Here is a 20,557-nt window from a genome sequence, read left to right as displayed (position 1 = left end):
GCAGAATGTCAGATTTTTGCTGAAATTGTGACCGCGCGGCTTAGGGATTTTTTCAAAAAAAGGTTTTTCCGCAAGTTCAGTTGTTGAGGGCTAATTCTTTTTCCGATGATAAAAAGCCTTCTGTTTCCACCGAAAAGCCTCTCAGGGGAGCATTTGCAACAGTTTGGCACCATTTCTGAGAGAATTGCAGAATGTCAGATTTTTGCTGAAATTGTGACCGCGCGGCTTAGGGATTTTTTCAAAAAAAGGTTTTTCCGCAAGTTCAGTCATTGAGGGCTAATTCTTTTTCCGATGATAAAAAGCCTTCTGTTTCCACCGAAAAACCTCTCAGGGGAGCATTTGCAACAGTTTGGCACCATTTCTGAGAGAATTGCAGAACGTCAGATTTTTGCTGAAATTGTGACCGCGCGGCTTAGGGATTTTTTCAAAAAGAGGTTTTTCCGCAAGTTCAGTCGTCGAGGGCTAATTCTTTTTCCGATGATAAAAAGCCTTCTGTTTCCACCGAAAAACCTCTCAGGAGAGCATTTGCAACAGTTTGGCAACATTTCTGAGAGAATTGCAGAATGTCAGATTTTTGCTGAAATTGTGACCGCGCGGCTTAGGGATTTTTTGAAAAAAAAGTTTTTCCGCAAGTTCAGTCGTGGATGCCTAATTCTTTTCCCGATGATAAAAAGCCTTCTGTTTCCACCGAAAAACCTCTCAGGAGAGCATTTGCAACAGTTTGGCACCATTTCTGAGAGAATTGCAGAATGTCAGATTTTTGCTGAAATTGTGACCGCGCGGCTTAGGGATTTTTTCAAAAAAAGGTTTTTCCGCAAGTTCAGTCGTCGAGGGCTAATTCTTTTTCCGATGATAAAAAGCCTTCTGTTTCCACCGAAAAACCTCTCAGGAGAGCATTTGCAACAGTTTGGCACCATTTCTGAGAGAATTGCAGAATGTCAGATTTTTGCTGAAATTGTGACCGCGCGGCTTAGGGATTTTTTCAAAAAAAGGTTTTTCTGCAAGTTCAGTCGTCGAGGGCTAATTCTTTTTCCGATGATAAAAACCCTTCAGTTTTCACCGAAAAACCTCTCAGGGGAGCATTTGCAACAGTTTGGCACCATTTCTGAGAGAATTGCAGAATGTCAGATTTTTGCTGAAATTGTGACCGCACGGTTTAGGGATTTTTTCAAAAAAAGGTTTTTCCCCAAGTTCAGTCGTCGAGGGCTAATTCTTTTTCCGATGATAAAAACCCTTCAGTTTCCACCGAAAAACCTCTCAGGGGAGCATTTGCAACAGTTTGGCACCATTTCTGAGAGAATTGCAGAATGTCAGATTTTTGCTGAAATTGTGACCGCACGGCTTAGGGATTTTTTTAAAAAAAGGTTTTTCCGCAAGTTCAGTCATCGAGGGCTAATTCTTTTTCCGATGATAAAAAGCCTTCTGTTTCCACCGAAAAACCAATCAGGGGAGCATTTGCAACAGTTTGGAACCATTTCTGAGAGAATTGCAGAATGTCAGATTTTTGCTGAAATTGTGACCGCGCGGCTTAGGGATTTTTTCAAAAAAAGGTTTTTCCGCAAGTTCAGTCGTCGAGGGCTAATTCTTTTTCCGATGATAAAAACCCTTCAGTTTCCACCGAAAAACCTCTCAGGGGAGCATTTGCAACAGTTTGGCACCATTTCTGAGAGAATTGAGGAATGTCAGGTTTTTGCTGAAATTGTGACCGCGCGGCTTAGGGATTTTTTCAAAAAAAGGTTATTCCCCAAGTTCAGTCGTCGAGGGCTAATTCTTTTTCCGATGATAAAAAGCCTTCTGTTTCCACCGAAAAACCTCTCAGAGGAGCATTTGCAACAGTTTGGCACCATTTCTGAGAGAATTGCAGAATGTCAGATTTTTGCTGAAATTGTGACCGCGCGGCTTAGGGATTTTTTCAAAAAAAGGTTTTTCTGCAAGTACAGTCATCGAGGGCTAATTCTTTTTCCGATGATAAAAAGCCTTCTGTTTCCACCGAAAAACCTCTCAGGGGAGCATTTGCAACAGTTTGGAACCATTTCTGATAGAATTGCAGAATGTCAGATTTTTGCTGAAATTGTGACCGCGCGGCTTAGGGATTTTTTCAAAATAAGGTTTTTCCGCAAGTTCAGTCGTCGAGGGCTAATTCTTTTTCCGATGATAAAAAGCCTTCAGTTTCCACTGAAAAACCTCTCAGAAGAGCATTTGCAACAGTTTGGCACCATTTCTGAGAGAATTGCAGAATGTCAGATTTTTGCTGAAATTGTGACCGCGCGGCTTAGGGATTTTTTTTTAAAAAAGGTTTTTCCCCAAGTTCAGTCGTCGAGGGCTAATTCTTTTTCCGATGATAAAAAGCCTTCTGTTTCCACCGAAAAACCTCTCAGAGGAGCATTTGCAACAGTTTGGCACCATTTCTGATAGAATTGCAGAATGTTAGATTTTTGCTGAAATTGTGACCGCGCGGCTTAGGGATTTTTTCAAAAAAAGGTTTTTCCCCAAGTTCAGTTGCCGAGGGCTAATTCTTTTTCCGATGATAAAAAGCCTTCTGTTTCCACCGAAAAACCTCTCAGGGGAGCATTTGCAACAGTTTGGCACCATTTCTGAGAGAATTGCAGAATGTCAGATTTTTGCTGAGATTGTGACCGCGCGGCTTAGGGATTTTTTCAAAAAAAGGTTTTTCCGCAAGTTCAGTCGTCGAGGGCTAATTCTTTTTCCGATGATAAAAACCCTTCAGTTTCCACCGAAAAACCTCTCAGGGGAGCATTTGCAACAGTTTGGCACCATTTCTGAGAGAATTGCAGAATGTCAGATTTTTTCTGAAATTGTGACCGCGCGGCTTAGAGATTTATTTTTTAAAAAGTTTTTCCGCAGGTTCAGTCTAAAGGCAGTGATGGCCACAAAACTGGATGGCTTTATAAGAGGTCTAGACAAATTCATGGACGACAAGGCTATCAGTGCCTACTAGCCAAGATGGTTGTACTGTCCTTCCATAGTTGGAGGCTGTGATGCCACAGAAGGGTGCTCTTGCGCCCGGGTCCTACTTTCCGGTTTCTCAAAGGAATTTTGGGGAACAGGATGCTGAACTAGAGGGGCCACTGGCCTGATCTAGCAAGTTGCTGTTAGCAAGGTAAAAAGGTAAAGGACCCCGGGACGGTTAATCCCAGTCAAAGGCGACTATGGGGTTGCGGCGCTCATCTCACTTTCAGGGCAAGGGAGCGGGCCTTTGTCCACAGACAGCTCTCCGGGTCATGTGGCCAGCATGACTAAACCGCTTCTGGCGCAACATAACACCGTGACGGAAACCAGAGCACATGGAAACGCCGTTTACCATCCCACCACAGCGATGCCTATTTATCTACTTGCACTGGTGTGCTTTCGAACTGCTAGGTTGGCAGGAGCTGGGACAGAGCAACAGGAGCTCACTCTGTTGCGGGGATTCGAACTGCCAACCTTCTGAACGGCAAGCTCACTGACAACCCACCGGAACCTTCCCCAGAATCCAGCTCCTGAGCCTTTTGGTCCCTGGTCACTTCCGCAAGCTCCAACATTCCCTGACGCCCCAATTCCGCCTCCCTCACCTCACACAGGCCTTCTCCTGGGGACCATCCCCCAGCCTAACCTACTTCACAGGGTTGTCGTGAGGGCAAAATAGAGGAGAGAACCATGGATGCTGCCTTCAGCTCCTTGGAGAAACAGGCAGGATTGTAATTTTGTGGTTGTTAGAGCCTGGATAGCTCACTTGGTTAGAGCGTGGTGCTGATAATGCTGAGGCTGCAGGTTCAATACCCGTATGGGACAGCTGCATAGTCCTGCTTTGCAGGGGCTTGGACGAGATAATCCTCAGGGTCCCTTCCAACTCTACAATTCTATGATTCTATGAAAAGAAACACACAGACTTCCTGGAAACAGGGATATACATCACACGTGGATTTATTATTATTATACTTCAGTTTATACAGCATGTGTATATCAACAAAAATGTAATAATGATAATGAAGGCTGAGCAATAAGCACCAATAGAAAAACAGCCTGTTAGACAGTTTTTTCTTTTGAAAAAAGATATTGAGGAAGCCAAGTTCATTAGTTTCAACGGGTCTACTCTGAGTAGGATGGCCATTGGGCATAACTCTAGATCTGTTAGAGGAGGGATGGGGAACTCGTGATGTTGTGGGAGGGATGGGGGACTCCTGATGTGGGAGTCCAACCCCCATAAGCCCCAGCCACCATGGCCAGTAGTGATGGGAGTCACAGTTCAGCAACATCTGGAGACATCTGGTCCTCCATATGTGGATTATAGGTGCCTGAGAGCTGGACGCATCATCCAGAAATGAAGTTCCCTGCTGTGTCTCTGCATGAGTGGCTGATCCAGCTTTTATTAAGGCTGATTAAAGCACGGATGGGTAGCCTATGACCCTTCAGGTAGGTACATAAGCCAATAGTGAGAGGTGGTGGCAGTCGGAGTCCAGTGTAGGAAAAAGAAGGAATAAAGTCCAGGCTGTTCAGTCAGACCAGAAGGAAAACTGCTGTGATCACCAATGGGCCAACCGAACAGAATATCTCCAAATCGCTGCATGGACTGTCTCCCAAGTTTCTAGTCCTCTGAGATTTGCATGAGCAGGAGGGTCCTGGTCATTCGGATTGCCTCGGTCCTCCTGATATCCAGGAAGTTCTGGCCGCTGGTTTCCGGGATCTGCTTGAAGGCATAAATTAAGATGGCTACGCAGAGAGGCCAAAAGAGGAGAAAGCTGTAAGGCTCAATGTGTATCTGGAGAGAGAAAAGGATAGAGAGAAAGAGCACGAAATGGAATGTGTGTAAGAGAATGTCATCAAGCTACAGATAGTAGCAGCCACACCAACTCCAGCATAATGGCAGGCAAGCGAGCAAGCAAGCAGGCAGCCCATGCAAGCTGTTTAACGGGGCAGAGATCGGAGGCCCTTCTCAGAGCGGTTTGGCAAACCGCTCTCTGAAGCACCCTTTGTTATGTACTGAAGTTCTCACCCTGGGCCAGCAGGGGGATACTGTAGATAGTTTTCACTCAGGTCCACATATGCAAATAAGGGATTGAAAGTGACGTTCAGTGATTGGATAGTTACAGAAAATGGTTACTGTTGAATTCTAGTGGAGCTCTATATAAACAGGCTGGCTGAACCCTTCAGCCCAGTTCTGTTCTGGCCTGTGAATAAACAAGAGCTGTTTAAAGAATCGCTGTGTCGTCTGATATGGCTCATCCACAACTTAACACCCTTGTTCAACACAGCTAAAGCAAGGTTAAATGGAGGGGGCAGGTGCTTCAGAAAACCAGTCTCTGAAGGAGGAATGGCTTCTGAAAGTAACAGACTATGCAGAAATGGCAAAGCTGACAGCTAAACCAAGAGATCGAAATGACAAACTTTTTAATAGATGAGTGAAGGCCTTTTTGGGACTATTTGAAAAAGCATTATAGCCAAATGAAATTGCAGGCAGGATTTGAGATATGAGCAGTGGACGAAAAACAATAAAATAATTGTACTAGAAGGATTATTTTTTTTGTAATAGAGAAGAGTTTGTTATATAACGCAGCAGAAAAGGGTTTGAATAAAAACATAGGGAGGGGTGGGTGGGTAGGTGGGAGGGAGGGAAGCCAATCTATGAAACATAGTCGTTATGTAATTATCTAATTTGAGAAATTTTGGAAATCTTTATCTTAATTGCAAAGGAGGCCAGCTACAGAATGCACATTTAACGCAGCAAAGTCAACACACAAAAAACCATTATCTTAAACATTTCAAAAGAAAACATTGCTAAAGGAAGTCAAGTATCAAATGCACATTTAAAACAGCACAATTAGAAGGAGAATAAAATGTTATCATAAGCATAGAACATTGCTGCTGCTGCTGCCAATAGCGCCTCATGGCAGGTGGAGTCTGTGGAAGCTCAGGTTTGATGACCTGGGACTCCTCTAAGAGAACCTTGGATGTATTAGCCAAAGCCACTTACCTCCATCTGAAGGAACACGACTCCGATAACGAATTTGCAGAACCAGTGAACACAGCCCCCAGCCATGAAGGCAGTGGACCGGGATGACTGAAGGAACAGCTCTGCTACAATCACCACTGGAATCGGATCTGGGCCAGGAGAGAGAGAATGCCCCATTTTCATTTTCGCTAATAATAATATAATACTTTTTTATTTATACCCCGCCCATCTGGCTGGGTTTCCCCAGCCGCTCTGGTCGGCTTCTAACAAAATATTAAAAGTACCGGTACATTAAAACATCAGTCATTAAAAAACTTCCCTAAACAGGGAAGTTTATCTATGCTACTCATCTCTTGTGCTTCCTCAAGGAGCCCTGAACATCCTGGCCATATATTTAAAATGCTACGATGCCACTTTGAACGGTCGTGGCTTCCTCCAGAGAATTATGGGAGCTGCCATTTGTTAGAGGTGCAGAGAGTGGCTAGGAGGCCCCTATTCCGTCCCCCTCCCCAAGAACTTAAATTCTTAGACTGGTTTAACAACCAACTCTTCTTCTCAGAGAACTCTGTGAGGGGAGTAGAGCAGGCATAGGCAAACTCGCCCCTCCAGATGTTTTGGGACTACACTTCCCATCATCCCTGACCACTGGTCCTGTTAGCTAGGGATCATGGGAGTTGTAGTCCCAAAACATATGGAGGGCCGAGTTTGCCTATGCCTGGAGTAGAGGATTCTCCCAATAACTCTCAGCACCCATAACAAATTACAGCTCCCAGAATTCCTTGGGGGAAGCCATGACTGCTTGACGTGCCATGATGCTGCTTTAAATGTATGGTTGGGAATGTGGCCCAGGTAAAGACTTAGGGTTGTAGCCAGTGAAATTCTACTCAGAAAAGACCTACTGAAATTAGCGAACTGAAGTTAGCCACGTTCGCTAGCTTCAATGGATCTACTCTGAGCAGCACGAATGTTGGATTCCCCTTCAGACTTATGATGATGTTTGGCAGCACACTTACACAGCTGTTTGGGGTGTGTCTGTGTGGCATTGCATATATTTTTACGGACTGAGTGTTTCTTTGTCCAACTATGTCAATACAGTGGTACCTTGATTTAAGAACAGCTTAGTTTATGAACAATTTGGATTAAGAATGCTGCAAACCCGGAAGTAGGTGTTTTGGTTTGTGAACTTTGCCTTGGAAGCAGAACATGTTCCGCTTCCTGTTGAGTGTAAATTGTGTCCCCTGGTGCTATGGGAAAGCACGCCTTGGTTTAAGAAACTTTGGTTTAAGAATGGACTTCCGGAACAGATTAAGTTCGTAAACCAAGGTACTGAGGCATCAGGCATAAGCCTGCATTTTTATTAATGTTTGATCAGGGCTTGTATATTAAAGAGAGAGCTTAAAGATTTTCAAAAGTTTCATGCCAGGCAGAAGACAGCTGCTTAGAGAACCTTGGCAATGTTTTCCTCCTAGACAAGGGGCCCCTTGATTTATAGCAGAAAACAATTCTCAAAGTCGTAAAAGCTGGAATTACAGACTGAGAGTGAGGACACTGACCCTACATGTTACAGAAGATAAAAAAGGCAGAGATAAACATAATTAGGAATGAGTAAATAGTAAAATAATACCAATGTGCCTCCCAGTAAAATGAGCCAGATCTTCTTTCTAAGGTTAAAAGGCCAAGACCAAATGGAGAAGCATCTAGCTGGCAGAAAGAGAGCATTTTTGGGAGAGCATTTTTGGGAAGTCTTTTTAAAGCTGTTTCTTTCTTAAACTGAGAGAGTTAGAGGGCAATAAATGTTGGGAAGAGCTAATGGGAAAAGCAGCTGGCTGAAGGGGGGGGTGTAAACTGAAGAGGCTTCTTTTGAAGCGGTTTTTTACTGAGTTCCTTTTTTACTTTACAAAGGCCTTATTCCTTTTAAAAGGCTACCTATGTTATGTATTAAATATATTTGCTTAAATGTAATTATGCAAAGGATTTAAGAAATGCTAGATTCTTATTTCATATAGTTGTAAGAGTTGTATTTATCCTGAAATTAAGTCAGCCACCAGCCTAGCCCCCCTGCCAGACAGGAAGACGCCATCCAAGCAGTCCTGATATATAGCTGTCAGGCATTTGTTTAGAAACCTTCAAATGAAGGAGATCTTTCAATGTTGATGTGAAACTCAAGATCCTTGACATATGTTTAAAATAAAAATTTAAGATTAACCATTTGTTTTAGAAGGCAATAGGGCAAGGAGGGCAAGAGGTGAGCTGGTAATTAAGATTCCTTGTTGAGACACATGTAAGATATATTACTACTTATTTGTCATTTATAGATGTAACAATATATAGCTCTTTGTGTTCCATATAAGGACAGGAGGATATGGGTGTATCTTTTAGGATTGGTTATAGCAATCAGCCAATAGGAAATCCAACCAGGCTGATTGGACAGAGGCAGCCAAAGGAGGAGCAAAGGGGGCTGGATTAAGGGAATATAAGTGCTGGCCATAATGGCAGGAGGCCAGGCCAGAGCTTGGTAACCATATACCACTGTGCCTCTCATTTATTTGTCTGACAAATAAATTATTATTTTAATTTCTCTATTGCTGCGTTGAATATTTCATTCCAGCTAAGCGTTAACCACAAGCAGGGTGCTACAGTACCACTGTACTGGAGAGCTCAGTGTAACAAGAGATGGACAAGTCTCATAAATCATCTTCATCAGAGAGCTTACCTGGCCCGATGGACTGTCCAATGAGGAAGAGGGTAACGAAAGATGAGCTGACATATGACATCCACCAGATGGTCTTCTGTTGGAGAAAGGGACTCACAGTTCAGGCAGAGACAGTGCTGTGGTTGCAAATGACATAGATACTCCACTACTGCAATCATTATCACCAGAAAACCCTATTTAATAGGACCGTGACTGTGTTCCTATGCTGGGGCATAAGCTCCATTGAACTCAGTGGTGCTTTCTTCTCCCTAGTATCAACCATCTCAGACCCTACGATCAGCAGGTGATCAGCACCCTGTTGGTGGTGGTGCCACTGGGGACTGCCCAGCTGGCGTTGACACATAACAGGGCCTTTTCAGTGGTGGCTCCTTCCCTGTGGAATGTCCTCCCTGGTGTGGTGCATCTCTCACCCTCTCCCTTCATTACTTACTTTCAGGAATTTAATAACACTCTTGTTTAACCTAGGCATTTAATGGCTGAAAGACACTGCTCCTGGCAACCCTATGATCACCAGCTAAGAGTGTTTTTAACTGTTTTTTTATACATAAAAAGGTTTTAAACTAGTTTTAGAGTGTTTTAAAATTGCTTTGAGTTGTGTGTTTTTTTTAAAAAAAATTATCATTGCTGCATGTGCTACCCTGGGCTCCTTTGGGAGGAAGGAAATCCAAACAACAATAAAACAACAACATGGTTTAATTAACAGCCTATCTGCTCTGTCCTGCAAAATTTCTCAGTTTATACCAGTTCAATTGTCATCACCTCCTGCAAGCAATTCTTGGAACTGCAGTTTGGTGCCAGAAATTCCTGAGCTTCCCCCATAGAGCTACCATTTTGTCAATGTGTAAATGTTCATGTTCCGTGACTGTAGAAATAAATGAACAAATAAATAAAATTATAGGGTTTTATCCAATGCCAGTCCAACTCAAAGCAGACTCGCTGAAGTTAATGGACTTTAGCTCATCTCGGCTGGTATGCAGCACTGAAGTTAATGGATTTCTTCATTTATTATTTAATTATCTATTGCATTTCTATCCCCCCTTTTCCTCTGAGGATGCCCAGGTGGCACACACATGATTCTCCCTCTCCCACAATAACCCTGTGAGGTAGGTTAGGCGGAGAGGCTGGCCTCAAGGTCACACCCAGTGAGCTTTGTGACCCAAGTGGGGATTCGAACCCAGTTCTCCTCACACCCCAATCCAACAATCTAATCCATGGGTAGGCAAACTAAGGCCCAGGGGCCAGATCCGGCCCAATCACCTTCTAAATCCAGCCCGCGGATGGTCCAGGAATCAGCGTGTTTTTACATGAGTAGAATGTGTCCTTTTATTTTAAATGCATCTCTGGGTTATTTGTGGGGCCTGCCTGGTGTTTTTACATGAGTAGAATGTGTGCTTTTATTTAAAATGCATCTCTGGGTTATTTGTGGGGCATGGGAATTTGTTCATTTCCCCCCCAAAAAATATAGTCCGGTCCCCCACAAGGTCTGAGGAACAGTGGACCAGCCCCCTGCTGAAAAAGTTTGCTGACCCCTGATCTAATCACTGCACCACACCAGCTGACCACCACACCCCATAATTATAATAGGTTCCCTCTGAGTAGGATTCAGTTGACTGCAACCCATAATTTCCATTAAAGCAGCATCCACTACACAAAATCAGCATCATTCATCATTTGATGCTCTTCTCCATGTGCCATCTCTATAGAGTGGCAACAGGAGAACGGTCTTTTCAGTGGTGGCACCTGCTTATGAAATGCTCTCTTCCCAGGGAGGTTCACCATCACTAACTACTTGGGGGCACAAGGCAAAAATGTTTCTTTTCAGCCAGGCTCGGGGAGTTTGGGATATTGTGGCCTTTGTTTCATGCATAAGAATGCTTTTAGCTTTTATTTTATTTCAGTTTTGGTTTTCATTCTTGTCTTACATTGCAGGTCCCTTGGGGACTTTACTTTCTGCAAACAAAAAACACTAAGAAATGCAACAGATAAATTATTATTACCATTATCCCAAGAACTGAGGGCACCGCGCTGGTGGGTGCTTAGCGTCAGACATCAAGAGTTTGCGGACTTGCAATACAGACCTGTAATTCAATCGCCATGGCTAAGAGGACGCAGGTGATGCTACAGATCCCCAAGCCACTGAGTAGGAGATTTCTGTGCCCCGAAGAATCAGCAAAACGGATCTAACAGATACAAAAAACAGGGAAGTTAGAAGGAGAGAGGAAGGCTGCTTCAAGATGGCCTGCCTATTGAGCATACATTCTGATTTATTTGCAGGGAGATGTCAGCTATTTAATGGGTGGTCATATTCATTACCTTACAGGGAGATTAGATAATTCCAGTGCATTTCCTTGTTGCTTCCCGCATTTTTGGGAAGAGGGTTTGTTGCGCTAAACCTCCCAATCAGCTCTCGCCGCTCATTGGCTAGTATGTGATTAGGAACCTAAGAAGCTCCCTTGTGCCAAGTCAGACCATTGCATCCCTCTAGCTCAGCAATGTCTACACTGACTGGCAGTAGTTCTGCAGGGTTTCAGCCAGGGTGTCTTCCCTAGCCTTGAGATACTGGGGATTGAACCTAGGACCTTCTGCCTGCAAAGCAGATGCTCTACCATTGAACTATAGCCCTACAGACGTAGGAATATAAAAAACTATCTTATATTGAGTGAAGCCCATTAGCCAATCGAACTCAGTATTGACTACACTGGCTGGCAGCAGCTCTCCAGAGTTTCTGGCAGAGTACATTCCCATCCCTACCTGGAGATGCAACTGGGGATTGAGCCCATCTGAATCCCACCCGAAATTAGCAACAGCCTGGATGGGCCCAGAGGTGGAAGCTCTGTTTTTACTTAACCCTAAGCCAAACCAGGCACTCAGCTATACAGCTGCAAATAAAACGTTTAAACTGGGTTGTAAAGTGCATTATACAAATGTGACACTAGATGGCGATGGTGAGCTATGGCAAATCCAATGATTTTTTCAAAACTTTGTTCAAAAGCATTTCCACCGCGTTTTTTATGTGTCTAGATTCCACCCAGATCTCTGGAGAGGCGATGGCAGCCATTTTGCCCCTCCTCTGTGAGCTAAGCCATGGTTTGTCTTTGCATGCCATCTGAACCTGGACTTGTAGTTTGTCTGTAGGAAACTGGAACAACTCAGCCAGCTTAACACAGACACACACTATAAAAGTGCTGGCCTTTGGAGTAGGCCGAGGGTAGAAGCATTACAAGGAGGAGCTAAACATTCATATCAGGGGAGACGAACGTGATGCCTTCTAGACATTTTTGGACTACAATTCCCATCAGCCCCAGCCTGTGTGACCAATGATTAGGGATTATGGAGTTGTAGGCCACAACATCTGGAGCTCGTCACATCGGCGTTGATGTAGAAATGAGAGAGAATCTTACCACCAGGAGAGTTATGAACATAAGCAAAATGTATATCGTTATGCTGATATACCCGACAATTTTCTTTTCTAACCCCATAGCCATGTAGAGTATCTCCATATAATAGCTGGCCTGAAAGGAAAAACAGACATTCTTAGCTGAATGATGACCCCCTATCAGGATACAGACAAATCTGTCCATTTCAGTTTCTATCATTTTTTCAGTCTTAATTTCGGTTCTCCACAGAGAGCCAGTGAGGAGGGGGATTTTTCACTGCTCAATATCCCACCCACTCACTATAGGAGGCCACAATATCTACAGTTCTCCAAGCTAAAGGCCAAACGCCTGGCTGAAAACATTTTTGCCTGGCACCTCAAATCTGCCAGCGCGGGCACCAGGCAGGCTTCCCTGCGGAAAGCATCCCACACGCAGGAGCCACCACCGAAAAGGCCCGTTCTCCTCGGGGAGATTGCCCTACCGCGTTAATGCCAGTGAGCTGCTGCCCGCCCATCAAGACGACGGCAGAGACGAGGTGGTTCCATATGTCATCGAAGTGATACATCGTAAAGATGTCCATATCCTTTTCCAATTCCTCAGAGAGGTCCTCCTCGTGGAGCTCTTCGATTTCATCCTCCACGTTGTCGCAGCCCCTTAGCTTCACCAAGGCTGTGTGGAAGGAGATGACTGGCTTACTAGTGCCACAGACCACCCATGTCGGCTCAGCAGCATTTGGAAGGTCCTTAGCGCCCCCCCACCCCCAGTCTGTACACACTGCCTCATCCAGCAGTGGAGGCTGGTGCCCGCCGGAACTGATATGGCAGAGGTCAGGGAGGCCAACAGTAGGGGGCGCCAGAGCGAACGGCTGGAGGCACTAGAGCCAATGGTGAGTAAAACCAATGAGTTCTAGCTTTGTCCCCATCTTCCTCCTCCCCCCTGCTGAGTTCAACAATGAGCCTAAAGAGAACATAGCCAGTTTATGCAGAGATTAGACTACAGCATACAATCAGTCTATATTTAACATTCTTTCAGATATCTTTACGGGGTGGTTATATGATAAGGGGGACGTGGGTGGCGCTGTGGGTTAAACCACAGAGCCTAGGACTTGCCGATCAGAAGGTTGGCAGTTCGAATCCCCTCAACGGGCTGAGCTCCCGTTGCTCGGTCCCTGCTCCTGCCAACCTAGCAGTTCAAAAGCACACCAAACTGCAAGTAGATAAATAGGTACCACTCCGGCAGGAAGGTAAACGGCGTTTCCATGCGCTGCTCTGGTTTACCAGAAGCGGCTTAGTCATGCTGGCCACATGACCCAGAAGCTGTACACCGGCTCCCTCGGCCAATAAAGCGAGATGAGCGCTGCAACCCCAGAGTCGGTCACGACTGGAAGTAATGGTCAGGGGTCCCTTTACTTTTGTTATATGACAAGGAGCATTCTCTGGTTTGCTTTTGGGTTGTTTTTACAATTTCCCTTTAACCATTCATTCTTTCCATGCTTTCCTCCATCACTTTCCAAACTACCAAAAGTCGATATATTTTTTTAAAAAAAAAAGGAGGAGGAGATTTGTTGTCCTAGGGCAAAAGAGCATTTTAAAATCACTTTCAATGTGCAAAACTGTTCAAGGATGCACAGGAATCCCTCTTGCAAAGTAGCAGGAGTCCGAAAGGCACCCTGCAAATTCCCTTGTGCTACAACTACGTGTGGCATGGAGAAAGTGGATGGAGAGAAGCTTCTCCCCCCCCCCCCCTAGAATTCACCGACATCCTAGGAAGCTTAATGTTGAAAGATTCAGAACAGACAAAAGAAACGACTTCAGTGCACTACCAAAGTCTCTCCTGCAGGAGGCAGCGACGGCCACCAACTTGGATGGCTTTAAAAGAGAATTGGGCAAATTGATGGAGAGGAAGGCTATAGTATCAACTGCTACTAGTTTTGATGGTTGTGTTCTGCCTCCACGGTTGGAGGCAGGAATGCTTCTGAATCTCAGTTGCGGGAAACCACAGGAGGGTAAGGGGCTCATGCTCAGGTCCGGAATTGAAACTGAAATTGATATGGTTTTGCAAGTATCCTTTAAACACCTTCCAGTGCCTTTCTATCTTCTCCTTTGAGACCATATTGAAAAATCAGAACTCCTATTAGAATAAACAAGTTCTGTTTTAAATACTGAAATACTAAATAAGATGGATAATAGAAAAAGGAGCATGAAATTAGGTTAAAGGTGTGTGAAAGAAAGTAATAGAAGTGGAAAGAAATTGCAATTGAGTAGATTGGAAGTCTAACACAAAGGTGGGATGAGGGGTGGTGGATGGTGATGGGAAAAGGAATTGTCTCTGGGATTCAGTGTAGGTACGTTTGAACATTTTTAAGGATTGTATGAAATGTATGTTTGTATGCTTGTATATTCGCAATATGTGTGTATTAATGTTGAATTATTTTAAAAATATTTTTTTAAAAAAAAAGAAATTGAAATACTTTATCGTCACTTGTACAACTTGTATACAGTGAGATTACACGAGCACCCCCCACTCAGCTCTCTTAGTCTTAATTTCCCTCGTTTACTGACGCACACCCACCAAACCCGAAAGTCAGTTGCCCTGTTGTTATCTTTTCATTCAGCAGCCTAACAGCCCATGGATAGAAGCTGTTCTTTACCCTGTTGGCACGACTAATCATGCTTCTATATCTTCTGCTTGTTCCTTCTCATTGGCCACTGTGAGAACAGGATGGTGAACTAGATGGGTCATGGGCCTGATCCAGCAGGCTCTTATTAGGCCACCTCGCACAGAAAGTGAAAACAGCAGCGCTTTTGGTGCTCACTCACTTCGGTGGGTCTACTCTAATTAGTGGCGTACAACCCTGGGCTTAAAGGTTTGGGGCATGAAGACTGATGATAATAACCACATCCACATTTCCCCATTCAGTTCTACCTTCTCTGGCTGCTTTTTCGTCATGCCTCTGGATCAGGAGGTAGCGAGGACTTTCGGGGAAGAAGGGCAGGAAGATGAGTTGAAATAATGCCGGAACCCCAGTGAGGCTCAGCAGGAACGGCCAACCTGCACACAGATGGGAAGAGACATGAAATGGGATAGCACAACTAGGTGGCTAATCCATAGAGCAGAATAAAAAAAATTCTTCCAGTAGCACCTTAAAGACCAACTAAGTTAGTTCTTGGTATGAGCTTTCGTGTGCATGCACACTTCTTCAGATTCTTCAGATATGTGTATCTGAAGAAGTGTGCATGCACACGAAAGCTCATACCAAGAACTAACTTAGTTGGTCTTTAAGGTGCTACTGGAAGAATTTTTTTTATTTTGACTATGGCAGACCAACACGGCTACCTATCTACCCATAGAGCAGAGACAGTATCTGGCCCCCGCCAAGGTGTGTGTTGTCGCGCGTGTTGTCACCCCCACCCCGTTCTGCCACCTCAATGTGAATTTCTTTTTTAAAAAAATATTTTTGTGTGTGTTTTAGTTACAAACAATAACAAAGAAAAAGCAAACAATGACTAGATAGGAATAACCAAACAATATAAACCAAGCATTATAGGAGCAAGGCATAAACCTGAAGACCATTGTTATAAGAATTTTAAGGTCTCAAATACAGTGGTACCTCGGGTTAAGTACTTCATTCGTTCTGGAGGTCCGTTCTTAACCTGAAACTGTTCTTAACCTGAAGCACCACTTTAGCTAATGGGGCCTCCTGCTGCTGCCGCGCCGTCGGAGCACGATTTCTGTTCTGATCCTGAAGCAAAGTTCTTAACCCGAGGTAATATTTCTGAGTTAGCGGAGTCTGTAACCTGAAGCGTATGTAACCTGAAGCGTATGTAACTCAAGGTACCACTGTATAGAATAAATATTCATAAATACACAGATATCTAAATATATGGACCATGTGTCTGAAATAGTATGGGAGAGCAATCCTGAAGCCATTTTGACTCTCCCAATGACCTTAAATATTCCTCTGCAGTCAGGGAGGCAAATGGGGAAAGCCTTCCCATTGTCTTTTGCTTACCAATCCTGTCTTAAGGACATACTGTATTTGTGTATGAATAGGGTGAGCCTGTGACCTGGATTGAGGAACTAAGGTATTAACCACCACAAAAGAATTCCCAGGCTGCCGAGGTAATGCAATCAGTGACCATTATCAGGTATCCTGGCAGACAGGATTCCTGCTGTAGACCGGCTCCTTCTGTGATGTATGTATGATGTTTTAGGGGGGTGGTCTTGGGCTACAGGGTGGGCAATTTCAAAAGTCTACAGAAGGGCTTGCGCACCATTGTTCAGGGTTCTCCTCCCTCCTGCGTGTGGTGAGTGGGGACCTTGTTGCAACAGTTCCTTGAATAAAGATCAGGCTTACTAGGCCCTTTGCTTCTCAATATACTCTGGTTGGCTTCTGTTACTTTCTCCTACCAATAGGGAACCCACTTAAGGACTCTATATGGGAATGCCACATAAGGAAAAAGGAGCAGTTTTTTCATATAACACCATGTTGCACACAGGATCCAAATTCACACCATACATTTAAAGTGCTATCTATGATTCCACTTTAAACCCTCATGGCTTCTCCCCCAAAGACTTCTGGGAGCTGTAGTTTGCAAAAGGGGCTGAGAGTTGCCCCTATTCCCCCTCACAGAGCTACTTTTCCCAGAGTTCCCTATGGAGACGGATTGGTTGTTAAACCACATGTCAATAACTACATGTCTGGACAGGATGCCAAGTGTGCGTGAGTGGGTGGGTTTAAAAATTAAATGGGCTGGCCACGCTCACATTCAAACTTTGTGGGCGTGGCCAGAGTGTAGAAGTGGGTGTGGCTAGAGGGTTGACCCTTGAAGCAATGTGAGCCACCTCTGTGTCAAGAGGCCAAAGGGGGCATCTCTCAGACTCACCTTCTTGGGTCCCTAGGAGTTTGTCAAGCCCAAATATGCGAGCCATCAGGCTACCAAAGATGATAAAGAAATGGCCAGTGATGGCTATGGCTCCTCGCAGGTTTTCGGGGGCAATCTCTGTGAGGTACATGGGAACCACGCTGAAGGAGATCCCTGTTGACAAGGTCAACAAAAAAAGACAATTGAATGTGCATAGGTTACGCGCAGAAGCATCTGAACATATTTCTGGGCTGGCAGACTGTTATGTACTGAGTTGAATAGGATCCAAAAGGCAGCAGTCTGATTGGTCCTAGAACAACAGGATCCAAAAGGCAGCAGTCTGATTGGTCCTAGAACAATAGGATTCAGAATGCAGCAGTCTGATTGGTCCTAGAACAATGCAGCAGTATGATTGGTCCGCAGGAGCCACCCAATCCAGCTCCAGGTGGCCCACGGGAGAATCCCAGAATTAGCCAATCACGTGCGACCCATTGTGTAAATAATGTATATAAAGCAGATATTTTGGGGGAACATTCATTCCTCACTACTATGAGCTGAATAAAGAGCATGAAATCCACACTCGACTCCGAGTATATTTCACAGACAATGCAAAGTCGTACTCAGAGCAGATTGTTTAAAAAGCTGGGTGCCTGCCCCTCCCTCTGCCAAGCGGTGGCAAGAGCCCATGGGGTCCCAGGCACACATGCAGGGTCTGTATCCTATGGAGAATAGAAGACACGGCGGAGACTGTCTGTTTCAAGAAATATGGTTCATTCACCTATTTACACCTTCTGTCTGCATGGAGGAAGTCCAGATCTTGCAACATGGCCCACAGGGAACTTTTCACCTCCCTCTCCAAGATAGATCTCAGCTTTTTTTTGCCCCTTCTTCCTCCCAGAAAGGGACGCGGGTGGCGCTGTGGGTTAAACCACAGAGCCTAGGGCTTGCCGATCAGAAGGTCGGCGGTTCGAATCCCCGTGATGGGGTGAGCTCCTGTTGCTCGGTCCCTGCTCCTGCCAACCTAGCAGTTTGAAAGCACGTCAAAGTGCAAGTAGATAAATAGGTACCGCTCCGGCAGGAAGGTAAATGGTGTTTCCGTGCGCTACTCTGGTTCGCCAGAAGCAGCTTAGTCATGCTGGCCACATGACTCGGAAGATGTACACAGGCTCCCTCGGCCAATAAAGCGAGATGAGTGCCGCAACCCCAGAGTCGGTCACGACTGGACCTAATGGTCAGGGGTCCCTTTACCTTTACCTCCCAGAAAACCCCTTGCCCTCCCCCAAAGCATCAATTCTTCGGCGATCAGCCTTCTTTATGGTCCAGCTCTCACTTCCATTAAAAAACATTAATTCATAACAAGACAAAAAGAGGACTGATCAGCAATAAATGATGATAATGATAATATTGCTCACCCTTCACCAGTAGGTCCCAGGGCAGGCTACAACAATTTAAAATTAGATTTTTATCATTAGATTTGTGGACATCCAGTGATGATGAATGTTGGAAGATGGGCAGGGTATAAACAATAAATTATTATTATTATTATTATTATTATTATTATTATTAAGGGACAGATAAAAAAGGGACTTCTTCATGCAGCACATAGTTAAACTCCTGCAGTGATGGCCACCAACTTGGATGACTTTAATCTTCAAATTCATGGTGCAGAAGGCTATCGATGGCTAACAGCCACCATGTCTGTGCTCTGTAATGTCATGTTTCTGAGCACCAGTTGCTGGAAGCTGTAGGAGGGCAGAGTTTTCTTGTGCGTGAATTTCCCACAAGCATCTGCTTCCCCCCAGTGAGAACAGGATGCGGGACTTAAATCGACCATTGGACTGATCCACTCCCCACCCCACCCCACCCCGTTTCTCTCCTACTATAGACAGTGTTTGCCAAAAGCAATGGATAACTGGACTTTTCATTCTGAAATCCAGGCTTAATTATGTGGGTTGTGAACTGGATTATACGCTTGATTAAGGTTTGCCAGCTTAGACGGCTTTTGAAAACAATCCATGGAGAATAAGTCTTATCAGTGTGTATGTGTTCGGATATTTCCGTTCCACCTTAAAAGGGAGCAGGATGTTTGTGTCACAGCCTGCGTATTTCCTGTTCACAGGATGTTTATGTTTGCTATTGCTTTCGTTTTTCTCTCTCTGTCGGAGACACTGACGCAGGCAGTCATGTCTTTCTCTGTTCTGATCAACGCTGAATAAAGCTTGTAAATAATGCTCTCCTGAGTGCGACTTCTGCTGTCAATTATCTGCTGATAAGAGTGTGCATGAGCTCTGGAATGTGGCAAGATATTTTCTAGAAACTCGTGTCGCTAATCGATGATACTGCGTGCCTACGGGAGGTCGATGGATCGTCCGGCACATGGCTTGGGCCATGATGGACTTTATCTCCCTGTCAGTATCCGAACAGTATGAGCCATATAGAAAGACAAAATAACCCAATAGCACTAAAGGCTGTTGGCGACAGAGAGGGGGAAAAGTTAGTCACCATGCTGTGTTTGTGGGGGTTCGGAGGCTGTCTACTACCGGAGAGAGACTGTGAAATGAGATGGCTGGGTGAATTTCCCCAATGTATAAATGCCTTTTCATATGCTACCTTCTACAATAGGTACATTTTAATGCACACTTTATATGCATTTTTGCACAATGCACAACTGCATTGCGGAAATCGCCAATATCAAAGGATGGCTGTGCTCCGTTTGTGAATTGTTTCTGAAAGTTGGGCATTTTGTCTTTAAATGTGAACGGAATCAAATTTCTCCCCTTCGTCCCTAGCCTTGGGACAAGTTATTCTGTTCTTATTTGACTCCTGCATTGTGGTTCGCACTTTGCAAACCACTTCAACGAGCAACGCTTTAACGTGACCTTTTTTTGGATAATGTTTGCCGAGACACTTTGAAAGACGGGCGCTCAGGGTAATAACAAACAGGCCCCACGCTTAACTGTGAACCTACAAAGAAGTTGCTGCTCAGAGGCCACAGCTCACGGGTAGAGCTCATAGTTCTCATGGGGACAATCTGTGGGTGGAAGAGGAATCTGCAGAACTCAGCTTCCTGAGCAGTCTCATGGGATCTACCGTATTTTTTGCTCTATAAGACTTACTTTTTCCCTCCTAAAAAGTAAGGGGAAACATGTGTGCGTCTTATGGAGAGAATGCAGGCTGTGCAGCTATCCCAGAAGCCAGAACAGCAAGAGGGATTGCTGCTTTCACTGTGCAGCGAACCCTCTTGCTGTTCTGGCTTCTGAGATTCAGAATATTTTTCTTCTTGTTTTCCTCCTCCAAAAACTAGGTGCGTCTTGTGGTCTGGTGCGTCTTATAGAGTGAAAAATACGGTAATCTGGAGCCACTTCAAGGCACTCAAGTGAATGTTTAAAGCCCTAAATGACTTTGGCCTCAAATATCTGAAAGACCACCTCCATCCTCTTAGTGGTTTCTCTGCCCTCAGATGCTCACGTACAGGGCCGTCTTTACCAGGGGGTGCAAGGGGTGCAGGGCACCCGGGCGCCAATTTCTGGGGGGCGCCAGGTGCCCGCTGCTGAAGCTGCCTAAGTTCTTAACCATCTACCTGTTATGAAATAATAAATAATTTTGATCAAGTAAGAAAAACAAAATACATACAGTGGTACCTCAGGTTAAG

At 44.7% G+C, this 20,557-nt stretch overlaps 1 protein-coding gene across 1 annotated transcript; it reads right to left on the bottom strand.

The window, feature by feature from the left end:
• Positions 1 to 3,898: 3,898 nt before the first annotated feature.
• On the bottom strand, positions 3,899 to 19,927 carry LOC308579543 (solute carrier family 2, facilitated glucose transporter member 5-like; the record flags this gene model as incomplete). The annotated part of the gene is made up of 9 exons (XM_081214107.1): positions 3,899 to 4,759; positions 5,972 to 6,099; positions 8,664 to 8,739; positions 10,742 to 10,843; positions 12,065 to 12,175; positions 12,522 to 12,709; positions 14,966 to 15,091; positions 16,927 to 17,079; positions 19,906 to 19,927. The coding sequence occupies 9 exons, from the start codon at positions 19,925 to 19,927 to the stop codon at positions 4,586 to 4,588; spliced, it is 1,080 nt and encodes a 359-aa protein (XP_081070233.1). The 3' UTR covers positions 3,899 to 4,585.
• Between the last annotated feature and the right edge of the window lie 630 nt (positions 19,928 to 20,557).

This window comes from Podarcis bocagei (genome assembly GCF_964188305.1).
Source record: "Podarcis bocagei genome assembly, contig: HAP1_SCAFFOLD_167, whole genome shotgun sequence".
Classification (NCBI taxonomy): Eukaryota; Metazoa; Chordata; class Lepidosauria; order Squamata; family Lacertidae; genus Podarcis; species Podarcis bocagei.
The sequence above is the reverse complement of the archived record's forward strand: the minus strand, read 5'-3'. Positions and strand labels throughout refer to the sequence as shown.